Below are 19,238 nucleotides of genomic sequence, written 5' to 3' on the forward strand. Positions count from 1 at the left end.
ACCGGTTTTAAACCGATAAACCGTCCAAAAACTGGTTGGCTTGACCGAACCGGCCAAAAAAAGAGATGTACGACGCCGTTTTAAGTTTTAACAATCAGGAAAAGGAAAAACCCAAAAAGCCCTAACTACTTCGAACGCAGCAGCCTCTGTTCTTCCATCTCGTCGTCGTTCTTCAACCAGTCCAGCCACCGCCGCCGGCCGCGCTTCTCCAGCGTCGTCGCAACGCCTCTGTTTCGCCGTGTTTTTGCTGCCGTTTCGCCGTGCTTCTGCCGCTATTCAACCTATGTTCCGTCGCGTGGTACAGCCGAGCTTCCCCTCTGTTTCGCCGTGTTTTTGCTGCCGTTTCGCCGTGCTTCTGCCGCTATTCAACCTATGTTCCGTCGCGTGGTACAGCCTCAGTTCAGACGCCGTTCCGCCGCTGCTCAGCCCTCTGTTCAGCCATCTCCGTCGAGTTATAAAGCTCCAGCTCCCTCTCCCTCCTCTGTTGATTTCCAGAACGTGTGAAAGCCTAAGGTAAGCTCCAGCTCCCTCTCCCTCATCTGTTGAATTCAGTTATTGTTTTAGTTTGTTGTCGTTTTAATTATCAGGTTGCTCTTCCAGACTTCCGGTTTTTGTTTTCTTGTTGGTTTGCTGTATGCCTGTATTAACTTGTTTTGGCATGTTCTTGATCTTATTAACTTGATAACTTATTAGCCGGTCTTATCTGTTACTATCAAACCAGGATTAATACAGGTTATGTGAATGGCTGCCTATGTCAAATATGATCAACATGGATTACATGCTTTGTTTCGGTTCCTGGCAAATTGAAACCTTTGAATTTGTCCCCCTCTTGCTCAGTCTGCTCTGTTCTACCTTCTAGGTATTAATTTTTTTTTTAACTATAATTGACTAATTGTTGTTAGTTAATCTGTGAACCGTAATTTTTCATTACTGTGGTTTAGGATTGTGGTTAATTTTGAATAATTGTTGCTACTTGTTAGTCAATCTGTGAACCTTGCTGTTGTTATTGGGTTGAATAATTTTGAATAATTTTGACTGTTGAGATTACTGGTTGGAGTAGGTTGCTGTGATATTGTAATTGAATTGTATTGTTATTGGATAATTTTGAAGCCCTGCAATTTTTCGTCCCCGAAAACAAAAAAGAAGAGGAAAATATCAAAATGCTTTTCTTCCATCTTTGTATTTCAATCTATTGGAAAGTTGAAACCAGATCAGTTTCTGTTCATCAGGTTTTTGTCCCTTAGAATTTGTGATTTTCTCTTTTAATCCCCTGTCCTTGTCGTTAGTTTGTCTCTGTTAAATGTTGACGTGGTAGATGATATGCGACATGCAAGGGTTGGATTTCTGTCTATCACGTCAGCATTTAACAGGACCCAAGACCAATCATCTTCTGAATTTTGCAGGGCCTAAAAAGAAATTACGATTTTATAGGGACTAAAAACATATTTGGCCCAGTTTTAAGTTCTATTACCCTCTGAAATCTTCTGTTGACGTGAAATTGTGCTTTCTCATGAAGTCTTTAAGCTCATTACATAGTTTCTTCACAAGACCATAGCCATGCATCATAACACCAGTGCACACCTATACTTTGGAAAGCTATGCTTAGTTTTTGTCATTAACATTTCATCGCGCAGAACATGCAGTAAAAGCATAAAATCGACAACAGCTAATTAATTGAACAAGGTTTTCACTAACGAAGTAGCTTAAGTATACAGATCAAGTTTCTAAGGTTGTGAGTTACAGAGATGTGTGGCTAGGTACACAGAACATGGCAGCATATTTTCCTATACAAACTATCAGAAAGAAAAGCTTGATACATTAGTTAGGTCTAACCTTAAAGGGATTGGCAATAAGAATACAATGGTAAAACACTAAGACAGCATGAAACATATGCCTGAAGACAACAGTAGTGAGATAACAGATAATATGTTGTTCATAGTGAGATTCCTCAAGCACTTAGACTTCTGATTATTAATTCCTTAGATTTTTTTCCAGTGTAGTAAAATGTGGTTATATATAGACTCATAGGCTGTAAGGATCAAGGCTGTTTTATATCTCTGCCTAATATCTTTCAACACTTCTTGTTATCTCCCAACCAGGTTTCCTTTCTCTCTGTTTTCTTCTTGCGGGCTTTTGCATCCTCTTGTTGGGACACTAGAATGATCGTCATGGGGATTCATTGATTCATCGTTCAGTTTAATTATTGGATCTTCACTTCATCCTATCTGATTCAATTATTCTCCTACTCCTTTTTGTTGTGGGGGCTGGTTAATCCAGGCCTCAGCCAATTTATGTATAATGTTGTTAATTGTGACAGTTGGGATATTCAATGAATCAATGTGGAGCTGGTCTAGTCATAGTAGTCTAATTGATATTCCATGATTCTATAAATATGCTTGAACTGAACAAATGGCATACATATAAGTGTTAGTGGGAAATCATTGTAGAAACTTGTTAGTCATCTAGTTTTACTTCCTTAACAGTGATGCTGAAGCTTCCCTTGTCGATTGCTACTGTGCAGAGAAGTAGGTGGAGAATTAATATTGAGGCCATTAACGTATTCAATGGAGAGAGCTTGTGCATTAGAATAAAGACGAATTAGCATTATTATATTCTGAATGCAGAAACTTGAAAACGGGAGGAAGAAATAGATGCTTCAACACATACTGGGGCCGTCTGTTAAGTATTATTTAACCTCCCACTTAGTTATTCACCAAGCTCAGTAAAAATGCAATCTTTTGGTGGAAATTGCTTGAGATATCATAATTACTTCAGTAGGAACAACTCGATCCAAAATTTATTCTCTTTCCCAAGCTCATTTCTTCAGAAGTTCCCTCAGCTCATGTTCAAGGGCCTCATCTGTCAGAGACCACAAAAGATGTGTCTTTTTCATGATACCCAGAAATTTGAACCCCTTTTGTTTCAAATCACTGCTGGCCACGATAAATTTCCTATAATATTTGCACCTATTTGCGTCAATTATCATTGTTATTCAACCAGGGCTCCCTCAAGGTCTTATAGAAAAAGGATTCGCAAGAGGTTGTTGAAATCCCTAAAGCCTACTTTAGATCAAACAAAATTTCACTTGGCACTGTCCCAAATTCCACCAAGGTTCACCCCTGAAGAACTGTGCAATGTGATGACTCTTCAAAGTGACCCTTTGGTTTGTTTAGAGCTGTTTCATTGGGCATCTCAGCAGCCAAGGTTCCGGCACGATGTTTCCACTTTTCATGTCACCATAAAGAAGCTTGGTGCTGCAAAGATGTATCAAGAAATGGATGATATTGTGAACCAACTGCTTGCAGTTCCTTTGATCGGTTCAGAGGCACTGTACAACACCGTTATATATTATTTCACTGAGGCCAGGAAGCTGAGTAGAGCTGTGAATATATTTAAGCAAATGAAGAACAGTAGGAATTCAAATTCTAGGCCTTCAATTAGGACTTATAATATTCTATTTGCTGCACTTTTGGGTAGGGGTAGCAACACCTATATAAATTATGTGTATATGGAGACGATTAGAAGTTTGTTCAAGCAAATGGTGAATGACGGTGTAGAGCCAGACATATTTTCGTTAAATGCTATGCTAAAAGGTTATGTCCTTTCTCTCCATGTTAACGATGCGTTGAGGATATTCCATCAGATGGGTGTGGTTTACAATTGCCAGCCAAACTCCTTTACCTATGATTACTTGATTCATGGGTTGTGTGCTCAAGGCCGGACGAAAAATGCAGAAGAATTATGTCATGAGATGAAGATCAAGGGTTTCATCCCAAGTAGCAAATCTTACAATTCACTTGTCAATGCTTTGGCGCTTGGTGGAGAAATTGAGGAGGCAGTAAGTTATCTATGGGAGATGACCGAAAAACAGAGGTCTGCGGATTTTATTACTTATAGGACCGTGCTCGATGAGATTTGCCGACGAGGAAGTGTTCAGGAGGCAATGAGCTTATTGCGCAAGTTTCAGGATAAGGACCTTCTTGACGGGCATGCTTACAGGAAGCTTCTTTATGTGCTTGAAGATGACTATGGGAATTCTGTCAACAGAATTGATTGAGGTACAACAATCATAGATTCTTTTATCATTTAATTGTTTGGGAATTTCTCTGGTGAAGAGTGAAGTTGGTTGAAGAATGAAGATTGTAACTATATTTTTTAGAATATGCATTGCACATGTTTTTATTTTTTAGTATTTCTCTATATTGTAAAAAGAACAATCTTCCTTCTTCATTGAAAAACACTCTTCACTGTAGATATGTCCTAATTGTTGACATATCCTGTCAACCATTAGTTGTATGTATTTGTAATTTCACATGAGATGTCCCAGCTTTCATATTCTCTTGTATGTGTAGCAGGTGAACGCCTAAAAAAAATTGTTTATAGTTTTATGTATCCAAGTCTTGGAACCCCAAAAAACAATCAAACCTATGTAGAATTATGCAAATAAATTATTAACCATACTACATGGATATAAAAATTCAGCCACTGTATAGGAATAGATCTTTGGTGTTAGTGTAAGATATTCGATTCTGATGCTGTAAAAGAATTTTATTATTCTATTGTGAAACGTTTGATTAATCCGGTAGTTAGTTATTTTGTTGGAAAATGTATGAATCAACATATATAAATATACATGGCGAATGATAGAGGGATTGATTTTTGGTATTTATTGAGCATTTTTATAAACAAAACAATCGAGTTTAGTTTTGATCAATAATGAATTTATCCGAAGTCTTATATTTAGATTTCAGTGTCTCTAACGAATCTTATTTATTGTATTTGTTTAGTCTCTATTACTCTCTAATGAAAAATCTTCTTAAATGGGGTGACAAAAGATACACAGGATATAATATTGAGAGAAAAATTGAGATAAAAAACTTGATGGAGATTATTAAGTCATAGGATTTGGCTAAATTAGTTATTGCTAAAATGGCTGATTTTGTCAAGATGGATTGTATTGATGATAATATTTTACTTCATCTGATTGTGGTAGGTTAGTGACTTATGATTGTCTGAGTTTGTTAGTAAAATTAAAGTGTTTTTAGAAGGTTAATTGAACTCGGTTGGTTTTTATAGTTTTATCAAATTTATAATTAAGTCTATATATATTTTTCAATTAGGTTTCTATATTGTGTTTATTTTATAATTAGGTCATTTCTAGTATAATAAGTGAATTAAGAGTTAACTAAATAGTTTTCTACAAATTAAAGGTATGTAGTATTACAATAAAAAATTTAATTAGATCTTTGATCACATGATTTTTAGAAAAAATATTTCGTTAATTTTATTATTTTTGACATAAAAAGAATCTAATTACAAAGTTAAAAGTAGTGTAGGAATTCAATTGAAAAGAAAAAAAGTATAGAGATTTAATTAAAAATTTGGTGAAACTATAAAGACTAATAAAGTAATTAAAATTTAATTGAATCACATGAAAATATAGTAAACAATAAACAACCGCATTATGAATTATAGTTCAACTAGGTATCTTTTAAAAGTGTCTTTTTATTCGGTCTTTTATTATATTAATTTAAAAAAATTAAAACAAACACATCTAAATAAATTTAATGTCTTTTTAAAATTAAATACACATTCAAAAAATAAACTAAATAAAATTAAAATTTAAAATCTCAATTTTAAAATTTTTAAATAAATCTATATTTTTTTAAATAAATTAAATAAATATTTTATTTACGGAAATAAATATTTTAAAGTTTTTTACGAAAATATACTCTATGTCTTATTTCGTTTACAGTGTAAACGAAATAATATTACATGTATTTCGTTTACACTGTAAAAGAAATAAAACTGAAAACGTGGTGGCCGTATGACGTTTACACACGTGTTGTGTAACGAGCTTATTTTGTTTACAATGTAAACGAAATATGTGTAATATTACTTCATTTACATTGTAAACGAAATAAGACATAAAGGTGCCTATATATAAGAGTTTCGTTCACAGCACAGAGGAGAACCTTAAACCGCATGTTTCCTGAACTTTTCTCCCCTTTTTACCCTTCTCTAATTAAATTTATGACTTACTTCAAGATTATGGCGCACGCCGATCAGCACGATATGGACATCAATAGGCTGAACGTGACGTGGCACGTTGCCGGGGCAGCCGACTTTGAGATTGGTCTTGTTCTTCGTTTAATATTTATGTTAAACATGAAATGTGTTGCCATAGTATGGGTATTTTTATAGAAGTAGTGTGAAGTAGATATTAGGAGTAGAAATATATTGTTGGGAATGGTTTGAACCACATGTTAGGCATATTTTGACATGGATTTGGTAGTTAAATATTTATTTCGGTTTGTTTACCTTTGATGTAGGTTACTAAGTTTTTTTTAATGACTTTAGTTATGGAAAAAGGGTTACAAAAAATTATTGGTAAACTTAATTATGTCCGAATATGTAGAGGTTTGTATTTAGTCAATATAAAAATCCATGAATTTTTAATTTTAAGTTGTTATAACTTAGATTAAGTTACTAAGTTGATGGTGTAGTCATTGTTCCTTTATTTTAGTAAATGTTTTTACATAATCTACATTATGAATTAGATGAAAAATGAAGGTTGTTATTTATTTAATTGATTATGTTTATTTACTTTAAATTACATAGACGTTTGCTAATTTAATTACGAATTTTTTATTTAGATATTTTTATTTAAATTTAATTATATACACGTTTATTAATTTAGTTATTCATTCAATAAGTAACCGGTTGTATTTAAATGATTTTACAATGTAGATATATTTCTAGTTATTTGTTAACTTAATTTTATAATTCAATTTAAATTATGTAAATTTTTGTTGGTAGGATTATGTAAACTGAATTTTTTATAGCTTTATAGGTTGACACACTCCTGATTTGAGTTTTTTATTGTTTACGAGATGGGTCGCCTACTTCTACCCAGGAGAGTTAGTCATAGACTCCCACCACCGCATGCCATTCTCTCCCTATTTGAGGGAGGCTGGATTTGGCAACGCTGTGGCACTGAGGGACTTCGTCTTCGATAACTCCATGATCACAGCATTTGTGAAGCGCTGGCATCCAGAGACCCATACCCTCCACATGCTGTGGGGTGAGTGCATGATCACACTGTAGGACGTCGCCTACCACCTCGGGATACGCGCTATCGGAGAGCTCGTTGGTGGGTGCTTTCGTGACTTTCATACTTGGTATGGCACTGGGGCAAGCAAAAGATACCGACGTGATGGCTCGACCGGGGTCTCCGACACAAACTCCTCCTCATCATCATCTTCTGAAGAACCGCTTTCGTTGCTATCCGCAACATACTCTTCGTCTGAGTCCTCACCATCAACGTCCATATCATTCATTGGACTAGCAACGTGTATCGGTGGTGGTGCGAGAGGTGGATCATCCTATACAAACTCTGACTTCCCAGATCCACGCCGCTGACATCACCAATCTCCGTAGAAAGTTCCATCACTTATTCGGCCATGATTCTTCCATGGATGTCAAACATCAGCCGCACATGCTCGTCGCCGTGCAGTCAAAATAGACGAAACTGAAAAACTCCATTTTCCATTGGTGCTAGCAGCCTATACCCTTCAAACTCTTCAGCTCCGACAACGAAGTAACAACGCTCGGTACGCAACAAAACGAGATTCTCACACTAAAAAATGATCCCATTATCACCATTTCTCATAAGGCAATTGGAATATACACATACAACCAAATATCCACTACTACTAGACATTATGGCTAATTTGCAGAAGAAAAAGGTATAAAAGTAGTGAAATGTTTGTAAAGAATACAAATAATTGCACATCCCTTTATAGCTGTTAAAAATTTGTCATAATATATCTCGTTTACATTGTAAACATTATAATTTTCTACATATTTCATCTACAGTGTTTGGATAACATGTTCTCTACAAACTATGGGTGTTTTTTCCCGGCAGCCGCAATCCTTGTTGTACATATGATGATATGATTTTGTCCTTAATATTGCTACTTACAAATCATACAAGGATAATGAAAATAATTTAATGAGTTCGTTAAATATTGAATTATAGATATGATAAAATATTTTTTATATGATAATCATGTAATCAAATTATTTCTTTAAGATAATTATATTATTTTAGTAAATGTTGGAAGTAGTTAATTTGAATGTATGACTAATATATTATTAGAAAATTATACTAATAAAATTATTAGCAATGTTTGAAATGAATATCTCATTATACGTAGTCCGTAGAGTGCTTATATATGGATAAAAATTTAATATTAATTAATGATAAGGTGTTTGAAAACTTCTTGAAATTTAAATTTATAGGAATTAAATTGAATTTTAGTGTTTAAAAAAAAAAAAGATAGACAGGATCCAATTCAATTTTCATTGTCTTTTCCTAAAACCAATTTTTATCAAAATAGGTATGATTTGAAATTCCATTTCATTGAAATTGAACTTAAATTATAAAATGTCTAAAATATCATTACAACTTAATTATTTTTCTTATCTTCCTCACACACTTTCTCACACACGGTACACTCTCGGACTCTCACTCTTGGCCTCGCTCTTCACCTCCTTCCTACTCGACGCACTCTTCGCCTCTCACTCTTGGCCTCCCTCTTCACCTCCTTCCTGCTCGACGCCGTGACGTTGCTGCCATTAACTTAGCCTCCCTTTTTTTGCTACCAACTTGCGTGCCTCTTTGTCTTCTTTCTGTCACATTCCTACAAAATAAATACCAAAAATTGTTGGAATTACTAGCAGAATTGATAAAAAATTCAACAGTAATATTATTACCACCAGCAAAAATAATTTAACGGTATAAACGTTGCCGGTAATGTTTTACCGTTGGATTTTGTCTTTTCGATGCTAATTATCGTTGAAAAAATTTGACTAAACATTGAGGAATGACCAATTTAAGGGAGACGTTACCGTAAAAAAAATATGATAGTAACGTTGGCGCTAATAATTGTATTTCGCATCATGATTACCGTCAGAATTTTTTGTTGCTAATTTCAACGGTATTTTTTTAATTTAACTTAAAAAAATAAAACGAATAACGACAAATTTATCAAATGCAAAATTCAATGATAATATTTTTTAGAATTTAAAAATAAATAATTTCATTTAATAGGTATCATCATATTTATAACCTGTTTGAGTAAATAAAAATTAATGAAAACAAAATACGCCATTAAAATAAAAAACTACACTGTAATAAAGTAATCTCATCAAAAGAAAATTATACACTAATCAAACACACTAGACTCTACGGGTCCTCATAGTTATCGTCGTCGTCATCCTCCTCCTCCTCCTAAAAGTCTCGCTCTTGGTCTTGATGCGATGGTGCTACTATGGGTGCTTGTGTTTCGTCAAGTGCAGATGAGAATGTGTTGCCTCCAGCACCGCTGTCCCCTGCATGCATTTGCTTGTAGTAGATATCCATCTGCTACCGCATGCGTTGTATGTTCTGCAGCTCCTCTCTAAGCCCTTGCCGCAGGGATTTTGCATCCCGAGCATCCTTCATTGCATGCGTGCAAGGAGATTCTTGTAACACCCTACTACACAAAACCTTACGCTATAGTTATAAATTAAAGGTGGTGAAACATTACGACGCCTAAAAAGAGAAAAAAATATATATGTATATATATATTCGAAAAATAATATACTAGGAGCCAATAAAGAAAGGATAACAAAACAATAATTGCATCACACTTGAACCGTTAAAGGTAACAAGCCTAGGTACAAAAGGAGATACATAGCAAGTACTAGTCTCGACATGCGAAGAAAATGCCAGTTAGAAAGTATAATACAACTCAGAAGCATACAAAATACAATTAATTTCTCTATAAATTAACCTCTAAGAGGGATATACAGTTACATATACAAAAGTGGAGAAGTAAATACTAAAATACAAAATAAAGTCCCAAAAGACAATCATCGTTTTCCACAAGAGATCCTGCACGTTCAATGAGGTGCTTCACGTCGTATATCTGTAAAATAAACAATTTCACAACGGGGTAAGAACCCGAAGGTTCCCAGTAGGGTAATAAACAATTTCTCATTGACTTGTAACTGGCTGTGTCTGAGGTATTGTCTGTTACTATCAAACCAGGATTAATTCAGGTTATGTGAATGGCTGCCTATGTCAAATATGATCAACATGGATTACATGCTTTGTTTCGGTTCTTGGCAAATTGAAACCTTTGAATTTGTCCCCCTCTTGCTTAGTCTGCTATGTTCTACTTTTTAGGTATTAATTTTTTTTTAACTATAATTGACTAATTGTTGTTAGTTAATCTGTGAACTGTGATTTTTCATTACCGTGGTTTAGAATTGTGGATAATTTTGAATAATTGTTGCTACTTTTTAGTCATTCTGTGAACCTTGCTGTTGTTACTGGGTTGAATAATTTTGAATAATTTTGACGGTTGAGATTACTGGTTGGAGTGGGTTGCTGTGATATTGTAATTGAATTGTATTGTTATTAGATAATTTTGAAGCCCTGCAATTTTTCGTCCCCGAAAACAAAAAAGAAGAGGAAAATATCAAAATGCTTTTCTTCCATCTTTGTATTTCAATCTATTGGAAAGTTGAAACCAGATCAGTTTCTGTTCATAAGATTTTTGTCCCTTAGAATTTGTGATTTTCTCTTTTAATCCCCTACCCTTGTCGTTAGTTTGTCTCTATTAAATGTTGATGTGGTAGATGAAATGCAACATGTAAGGATTGGATTTCTGTCTATCACGTCAGCATTTAACAGGACCTAAGACCAATCATCTTCTGAATTTTGCAGGGACTAAAAAAAATTAGATTTTATAGGGACTAAAAACATATTTGACCAAATTTTAAGTTCTATTACCCTCTGAAATCTTCTGTTGATGTGAAATTGTGCTTTCTCATGAAGTCTTTAAGCTCATCACATAGTTTCTTCACAAGACCATAGCCATGCATTATAACAGCAGTGCACACCTATACTTTGGAAAGCTCTGCTTAGTTTTTGTCATTAACATTTCATCGCGCAGAACATGCTGTAAAAGCATAAAATTGACATCAGCTAATTAATTGAACAATGTTTTCAATATGATAAGGAGAAACTTGATAAGGCCTAATAGGCGATCATCAATCATACGTGAACAGTGTTTGGCCAAGAATATAATTTTGAATAATTGTTTTTTTTTTTTGTTATTTGACTTTTGAGTTTGCATTTGAATCTCATCATAACATTATGGTTTATGTAGTATTTTAAAGTTGGTTGATATTTTAAAGTTTGTATTAGACTATAATTATGTTTTAATGTGTTTATTTATATTTTATTTATTATTTTAGTATAAAATAATTTTTTTTGATTAAATTAGATCGAACCACTTAAATCAATGAACCAGTAACTAAATCGGTCATCTCGATGACCGGTTCGATTTTCTGAACTTTGAAAAAAATCAACCCATCCTGTATCCAAGAGGGTGATTTGGTCATTTGGCAGCCTTATCTATCTTCTTGCTGAAACGAAAACTGCAGAAAACAAAGCAAAGCATGAAAACATGAAGTCCCTCACAGTCACAGCCAGTGTTTTGAACCCCACAAATCAAACACCGGCCAACAAACTCCACTTCTTCCACTCTCACTCTCTCTCATTCTCACTCTTCTTCCCACACACGTCATCAAACTTGAAATGCCACCATCAAACGCCAATCATCACAGCATGCTCTTCTTCTTCTTCTCCGATCGAAATCGACATGGTGAAGAACAACCAAGGAATCTACACCCCTAAGCACCCCAAAGTAGTCGTCCTCTGGGACCTCGACAACAAGCCCCCACGAGGACCCCCATACGACGCCGCACGCTCCCTCACGCGCCTCGCAACTCACCTCGGCAACGTCGTCGACATCTCCGCCTACGCCAATCGCCACACATTCATCCACCTCCCGCAGTGGGTCCTACAGGATCGCCGGCAGAGAAAGCACCTCGACGTGCTGGAACGGAAGGGCCTGGTGGTGCCGTCAGAGCCCTACAGGTGTTCCGTCTGCGGGAGAAAATGTCGCACCAATCTGGATCTGAAGAAGCATTTCAGGCAGTTGCATGAACGAGAGAGGCAGAAGAAGCTTAATCGGATGAAATCCTTGAAAGGGAAGAAACGGCAGCGTTTTAAAGAGAGGTTTATTCAGGGGAATGAAAAGTATAATGAGGCTGCTAGGTCTCTCATCAGGCCCAAGGTTTCTTTCTTTTCTTTTTCTGTTAATCATCCTTGTTTTTATTTTGCTTGCTAAATGTTAGTGCCATGTAATGCTGTTCATTTTTATGCATTGTTCTAGAATCATAACCAATTTGCTAGATTAGTCAGATTTCTGACAATAATAATAATAGGGTTCGGGTGTTACAAAGATGAAAAAAGAGACTACTTAGTTGATGATAATCGTATTATCAATGGGGTGATATTTCATCTGCACCAGCAACTATCTTGTATGTTAAGCTGAAATGTCATTCCATTTATGGTATGAGCATAATCCGTTTGAGCACTCTATGAAAACCTAATAGTTTCACAAATTATGTTGGATACACACCATTATACATCAACTTATCGAAACAAAGTAAAGCGCAGAGTTTTACATGAAATTTCTGCATTTACTCGACTTAAAATTGGTTTGAAATATACATAAGGTTGGTGTTTACACGCCTCACTGTAGTTATGATGAACAATTTGTTTCTGTTCCATTATGCAAACTTTTTCAGTCACATATTGTCATCGCTTTCTATATAGTATATTAGTATTTTATATTTTGTTTCTTGTAACACAAGATTGGTTATGGGCTAGCTTCAGAGCTGAGGAGGGCTGGGGTATATGTGAAGACTGTGGAGGATAAGCCTCAGGCTGCAGATTGGGCATTGAAGAGGCAGATGCAGCACTCAATGACCAGGGGGATTGATTGGCTGGTTTTGGTTTCAGATGATTCGGATTTCGCAGAGATGTTGAGGAGAGCAAGAGAGAGGGAATTGGGGACAGTGGTCGTTGGGGATTGGGATAGGGCACTGGGGAGGCACGCCGATTTGTGGTTTCCTTGGATTGATGTTGAGAATGGGAATGTCTCGGAGAAGGATCTGGTGATCGAGAACAGCAGGAGTAGGGCTCGAAGGGACGGTTTTGTCGTGGAAGAAGAAGATGATGATGGGTTTTTTTCATTGTCGAGATTTGACAGTGGTGGTGGTCATGGGAGTAGTGATTTGGATGAGCTTGTAGATGAACTTGCAGCAGCGAGGACTGATTTTACTGCGGCAATTTCAGAGGAGGATGAAGACGATTATCTGTTGGGGAGTAGTGAGGATGAATACATAGAAGATTATGATGAAGACAGTGATCAAGAAGATGATGGGTTCTATTGACATGGCAGCTATGAACCAATGATTGATTCTTTTCTATGAGCAATTCTTATTATAGCGTCTTGGAATCTCTGTATATATTCTTGTGGAAAGCTAAAATGTGGACCAAAAAGGAAACAATTGTCACTTTTTTGGACCTTACGGTACCAAAAAGTGGTGGGAATGATCTTATCTTTGGAGGATTGAAATGAAGTACCAGTATTTTTTTAAACAGGGATATGTTGGTTTCAGAGTCAAATTTTTTTATTGGAGGAGGAATGGGAATAACCAATTGAATGGAGGATAATGTTATGTGGCAACTTGAACTCATGGCATCTATAGCTGATGGAGTATGGTTCCTCCTGCTATAAAAATGAGGTCTTTGTTTTAACGATGCTGCCTGCAATTCTTTTTTCTTCAGCATTCTGCTATAGGTAGTGCTGGTTCAAGATTCAAGCTTTTGAATGGTATATATTTACTGTGAAGCATTTCAAATTATTTTTTTCTTATTAATAAGACTCTATTTATTTCCCAAGTATATTATAACCATATTTAACAGAGAAATTGAAGGTTTTTGTGTCATATATTACATGCTTTAGTAGTTCTATGTGATTATATTATGTTGTTTGCATTGCGGGTTCTGACTGTAAAGTTGTGTGGGGGACAAAACTGAAATGCATGATTTTCAACTTATCCTAGACCACAATCAAAATCAAAATTTGAGTTATAGCCAAGTATCTTCTTATCTTACACCAAAAATATTATTATTCATGAGGTTCCGGATTAGTATTTGGTTTACAAGCTAATGAAGCTATTGTGGGGTTCACTTTTGATGTTTACACTCAGAAATAGGTACAGATATCATTTATCTTTTTCTAGCTAGATCAATGAATTTCTGTCAATAATATTAAACACGTCTAATGAAAAAGAAGACAACAAATGGCAACACATAGGACCAAGAGTTTGACCTTGTGAACAAGCACTTTTCATTCTTGTGAACAAATATGAGTGCTTGTGAAGGGATTTTAAAGTTTTTCACCTTCATTATGTGGTATGGTTCAAGGGTTTCCCTAAATTGGAACACAGGTAGGGCTGGCAATGGGTAGGGTAGGGTAAGGACCAAACCCTAATCCTACCCGCGGGTTGAAAATTTTATTAAAACTCTACTCTACTTTACCTGCATCCTAAAATTCTAAACCCTACCTTACCCTATTCTACCCACAGAAATATCAAATTTTTTCAAAGTAAATATAAAATTCAATCATTTCAAATTTTATACATATTAATAACATAAAAAATAAAAAACTAATGCTCTAAATTATTAAATTAACTAACTAGTTCTAATGGTTGTTCATTTATTGTAAGTTATTATATAAAAGAGGTTGTGGGTTCAACTCTCACTTCCTTCACTATATACCTAATTTTTATAAAGTATGTATTACATATAAGGTGCGGGTAGAGTAGGGTAGGGTACACTCTAAACCCGTACCCTACCCTACCCGCAGACATACCCGAACTGTACTCTACCCTATGGATACCCGCGGGTAGGATATGAATTGTCAACCCTAAACATAGGATATGATATTGGAATTAAGTCAAATTAATCTAGTTTTTAGTAGTAGAATTTCTTTTTTGTGTATTTTTAGCAGAGATAGCTTTTATTGACAAACAGGTGGAAAAATTTTCATTTTTAAAGAAACAAAAAAGGGTTTTGGTAGTGGCTAAGGATTGAAAAATTAGGTATGAATAGACTTTCTATCATATGTGTGTACATAGAAATAACGAGGCATATTCCATAAGGATGTTATTGCAAATATTTCCACAATCAAACTGATATTTTAATTCTTTTAAGGACTAATGTGAGGTTTATTTCATCAAATAATATGACCAATCACCACATTACATGAAACATGATAACAAAGAGAATACAAGAGAGCTCCCAAATAAGTTAATGAGTTATAGTTCAAATGGCATAGTCTCCCCATATGGTCATATTCAATTAAGAGGTTGCAGGTTCGAATCTCCTATTTATGGTAAAAAAAAAGAGAGCTCCCAAATAATAATGAAGAAGAGAGGAAGGGAAAGAATATTTGATCAACATACAAATAGTAATACCTCACTACAAATTAAAATAAGCCAATAAGCTTGGTAAGACTAACATGTAAATAATACAAAATTAAGGATATAATGAGTATTAGAGAAAGATAAACTGAACCAAGAGTAATGGGATTTGCTCATTTGTCTTTTAGCCGCTGCAAAGCATATGAAGTTGAAACTTTAAAGCTCTGAGTCATTTGTCCCACTCTTTGAGGTGTCTTTGTTAAAATAAAATAATTTGATGCTTATCTTTATGAAGTATGAACGATTCATGAAGCTTTGCAAGCTTTTGTACACAGCCGTTTAACATGTACTTTTATCTATTTCACAAATTTAATTTAAACTAATTGAAATCTTTAATTACTTATAATGTTAATTAGTTTATAAATATAAAACAACACTCAAAGTCGTGGTTATATAATTACAAAAAACATTTCTCTTATCTTAGTATTATCAAGAAACTAGTCTAAAAAAATGCATCACAATAATCTTGAGCTATATGTGTTCAAAATTTTGATAAAATAGACTTTTTAAGAAAAGTATAGGTAGACAATGAATTTAATGACTAATAAGTGACATATATGGTAAGTTGGTAACTTTTTTTTTTCTATTTGTGATTTTTGTGATTTTCGTTGAGGTGTAGTGTATTTTTATTTTATTGGATCAATTTTAAAGTCTGTTATTCACATTATTTACGAAAGTCATTGTCTATCTATAAAAAGTGTTAAATAACTAAGATTAGTAAAGAATATTTTTTGAAGGCTAAAAAAAAAAAAAAGTATATATTCAACTGGAGAGAAAGCTAGGTCTGCCGACTGAACTTCTTTTCCATGTTGGAAAAATCATCACTAATTTCTTCTTTAGTCTCAAATTGCAAGCTGAATGAAATTTCGCCTAACTTATTATTTAAGATAATTGAGATACAATCACTTTTGTCATTTTCTTGTGTACGGTTCTACAAAATATAGAAATTATTTTCTTAACTTTTTCTTAAAGCAAACATAATTTAATTTTATTATTATTCTTTTTATTATTATTATTAACAAACATCCAAATATAATAATGATAAGAATTGAAATTGTACATAATATAAAAAAACTTTAGTTAAGGCAACAACATTAATTATTTATTTGCCTTATTTGTCATTTATTTTACTGATCAATTATATTATGTTTCCTGTTTAATGTAACTTAACTAATTAGGAATAATTAATTAAACAATAAATTCTAACCATTATTTAATATAACTGTAATATTAAAGAGACAAAAAAAACAGTCAAAATTTACTTTATTTAATATTTATTATTTATAGTATTTAGTATTCATTAATTGTCATAATAATTAATTAATACTAAATAAGATAAATTATGACTATTTTTTATTAATTTTTTTTGTTACCAAACTTTTCGGTTGTTTCTTTACAAACACTCCTATTTTAAAATAATTGTGTAAAGTTAAAAAACAGTGAAAGAATTTTGTTAATGCGTAGGTGTACGGATAGATAAAAATTATTAATTATACTTGCTTAATAACTATCACAATTAAGTTGTTATCGAGAGAAATTAAAACAAACAATATATTTTGAGTTAAACAATATAGAAGTCAATATTACTCAATTAAGAATTTATGATAAAGTTATTGGTGACTTGGGTTTAAAAAAACATGCGAGAATCTTTCCAAACCCTTGAGATGCTACTATTATTGAGGCTCGCCTTTCACCTTTAAAAAAAAACACCTTGTGCCATTATATATTTTAAAATATTAATAAACGTATATATATAGAGAGAACAGTGAAATCTCAGGACAATTGACTTCACGTAAAATTGATAATTGAAGAAAATCGTTAGATGATTTGAATAAATTTGAATTTTTACCGTATAAAACAAATTAAAAAAAAAAAATAATGCGAAAGAATTAGTAGTAATTGATTGATTAATGGAGGCCACTTTACAAAAAAGTCTAAGCACATCAAAATCAGTGTCAATGCAAGTGGATAATGATGAGCATTTCTTTATTAATAATTCGAAGTTAACCAATGAACTATATTGACAAATTTGTTATAAAACAAAACGTTATTTTTGTATGGAATTCTCTACACATCATAATACAGCCTTCATCAAAATATACTTAATGGTGAACCGGTTTTTGAACCAGACCGAATCTTGAATACTACGAATAATTACAAATATGAAAGATATAAATGCTGATAAATATATTCATATAAGAATAAAACGACAAAGAAAAGTATATGATACCAATATATTATCTGCCAACTTATTACCAACAATAATTAATTATTATATTTTAAATACATATATAAAGAGACACATCTACAAAATATATTTATAAAGACACTTTTATTAAACACAACCATAAAAAAGATATTTTTATTAGACACATCCACGAAGACACTTCTATAAAACACAGTTATAAATAAGAGTTGACAGAAATTGGCAGATATGTTGTTGGTAACGTAGTGAAAGATAATTTTTGTATGTCAAAAATATTCTAACAGATCAATTATATAACTAATATTTGAGTATTTTTGACACACAAAAATTATCTTTCATAATTATAATTATTATTTTATTCTTATATAGATATATTTATCAATATCTATATTTTTTATAAGTACAAATCATCATTTATTCTGAATACTACATATAATGAAACGAATAGTGATGAAGTTTAGAAGCAAGAAAAGAAAAAAGCTAAGAAGGACGCCCTCAAACTCAAGTATGTATTCTCCATTACACGTGTATGTGTTACTTCCATTATTGCGTGGACGCAAAGTTATATATTCTATTCTACTTGCATCCTTATATTCATGATTCCAAATGCATCTCTTCGTGTATATATTCATCTATCTATATCTATATATTACCACCGACTTCACTCTTCTCTTTGATTGCATCCACCTGTCCCCTTGTTTTCCACCAACCAAAAATTCATTAACATCATCATCATCATCATCATTGCATGACCAAACTCCAATATATATATATATGAGTATATATATAAACGTTATTACCGCAATTGCTAATTAAATTACTTATGTTTTAAGCCATCATGTATAAACTCAACCCCCTATTCTATCTCCTGGACCTTATAATATATATAGCGTAACATATCAATAACATGAGAAATAACATTAATATTATTTTCTGACACAAAACCTAATTAGATGCGTCACTAATTGGTATTTTTTAATTAATTAATTAATTAAAGTGGCGTAAGTAATATTAATATATATATGGTGATTATATATATATATATAGTAGCGTTTGTTTTGAGCTACTGAGACAGAGACTGAGAGACTGAGATTCAGTATTGTATTTGTTAGTTCAGAGACTGGTACTAAAATTTCTGTCTCTGTCTCTAAAATTTCAGTATTTTAGTACCTCCAAAAAGTAGGGACACAGAAAACTGAAATTTTTAGAGATGGAGACCGAAACTTTAATAACATTTTATACCTAAAATACTTTCATTTCAATTAATTAATTCCAATTTTACCCTTTGTGCAAATTAAATTAGAATTTCATTCTTGTTTCAAGTTCATAGAAACCACATATTTGCCATAATATACCATACAAAAAATACTAGGAAAACACAAAAGCAGGGTGTGCTTTCATTTATTTAATGTTATTATTAGAATGTATTTTAATTTGTTCATATATATATATACTTATGTATGTATACATATATGTAGATATAGTTGAGATGGTTACTTGTGATGTTTTGTGTCGGCCACCATTGAATTTAATTTATCTCGAAGGAATTAAAATCAACGTGGCAACCCCCACAACA

The 19,238-nt window shown here is 33.3% G+C and overlaps 2 protein-coding genes across 3 annotated transcripts; both read left to right on the plus strand.

Moving 5' to 3' along the window:
* On the plus strand, positions 293-13,917 carry LOC107605650. Of its 2 annotated transcripts, none has more exons than XM_016307600.2 (3): positions 293-513; positions 11,500-12,194; positions 12,778-13,917. In XM_016307600.2, exons 2-3 carry the CDS (start codon positions 11,523-11,525, stop codon positions 13,357-13,359), a joined length of 1,254 nt encoding a protein of 417 aa, XP_016163086.1. In that variant the 5' UTR covers positions 293-513; positions 11,500-11,522; the 3' UTR covers positions 13,360-13,917. The 2 variants fall into 2 exon arrangements, with proteins under 2 accessions (XP_016163086.1, XP_016163085.1); XM_016307599.2 differs by lacking the exon at positions 293-513 and adding an exon at positions 11,339-11,379 and having other exon boundaries at positions 11,421-12,194.
* Positions 2,481-4,496, plus strand: LOC107605649 (pentatricopeptide repeat-containing protein At2g27800, mitochondrial). The gene has a single exon (XM_016307598.2). The coding sequence runs from the start codon at positions 2,729-2,731 to the stop codon at positions 4,055-4,057; it is 1,329 nt and encodes a 442-aa protein (XP_016163084.1). The 5' UTR covers positions 2,481-2,728; the 3' UTR covers positions 4,058-4,496.

The sequence above is a fragment of the Arachis ipaensis genome, chromosome B06, assembly GCF_000816755.2.
Source record: "Arachis ipaensis cultivar K30076 chromosome B06, Araip1.1, whole genome shotgun sequence".
In the NCBI taxonomy this organism is placed as follows: domain Eukaryota; kingdom Viridiplantae; phylum Streptophyta; class Magnoliopsida; order Fabales; family Fabaceae; genus Arachis; species Arachis ipaensis.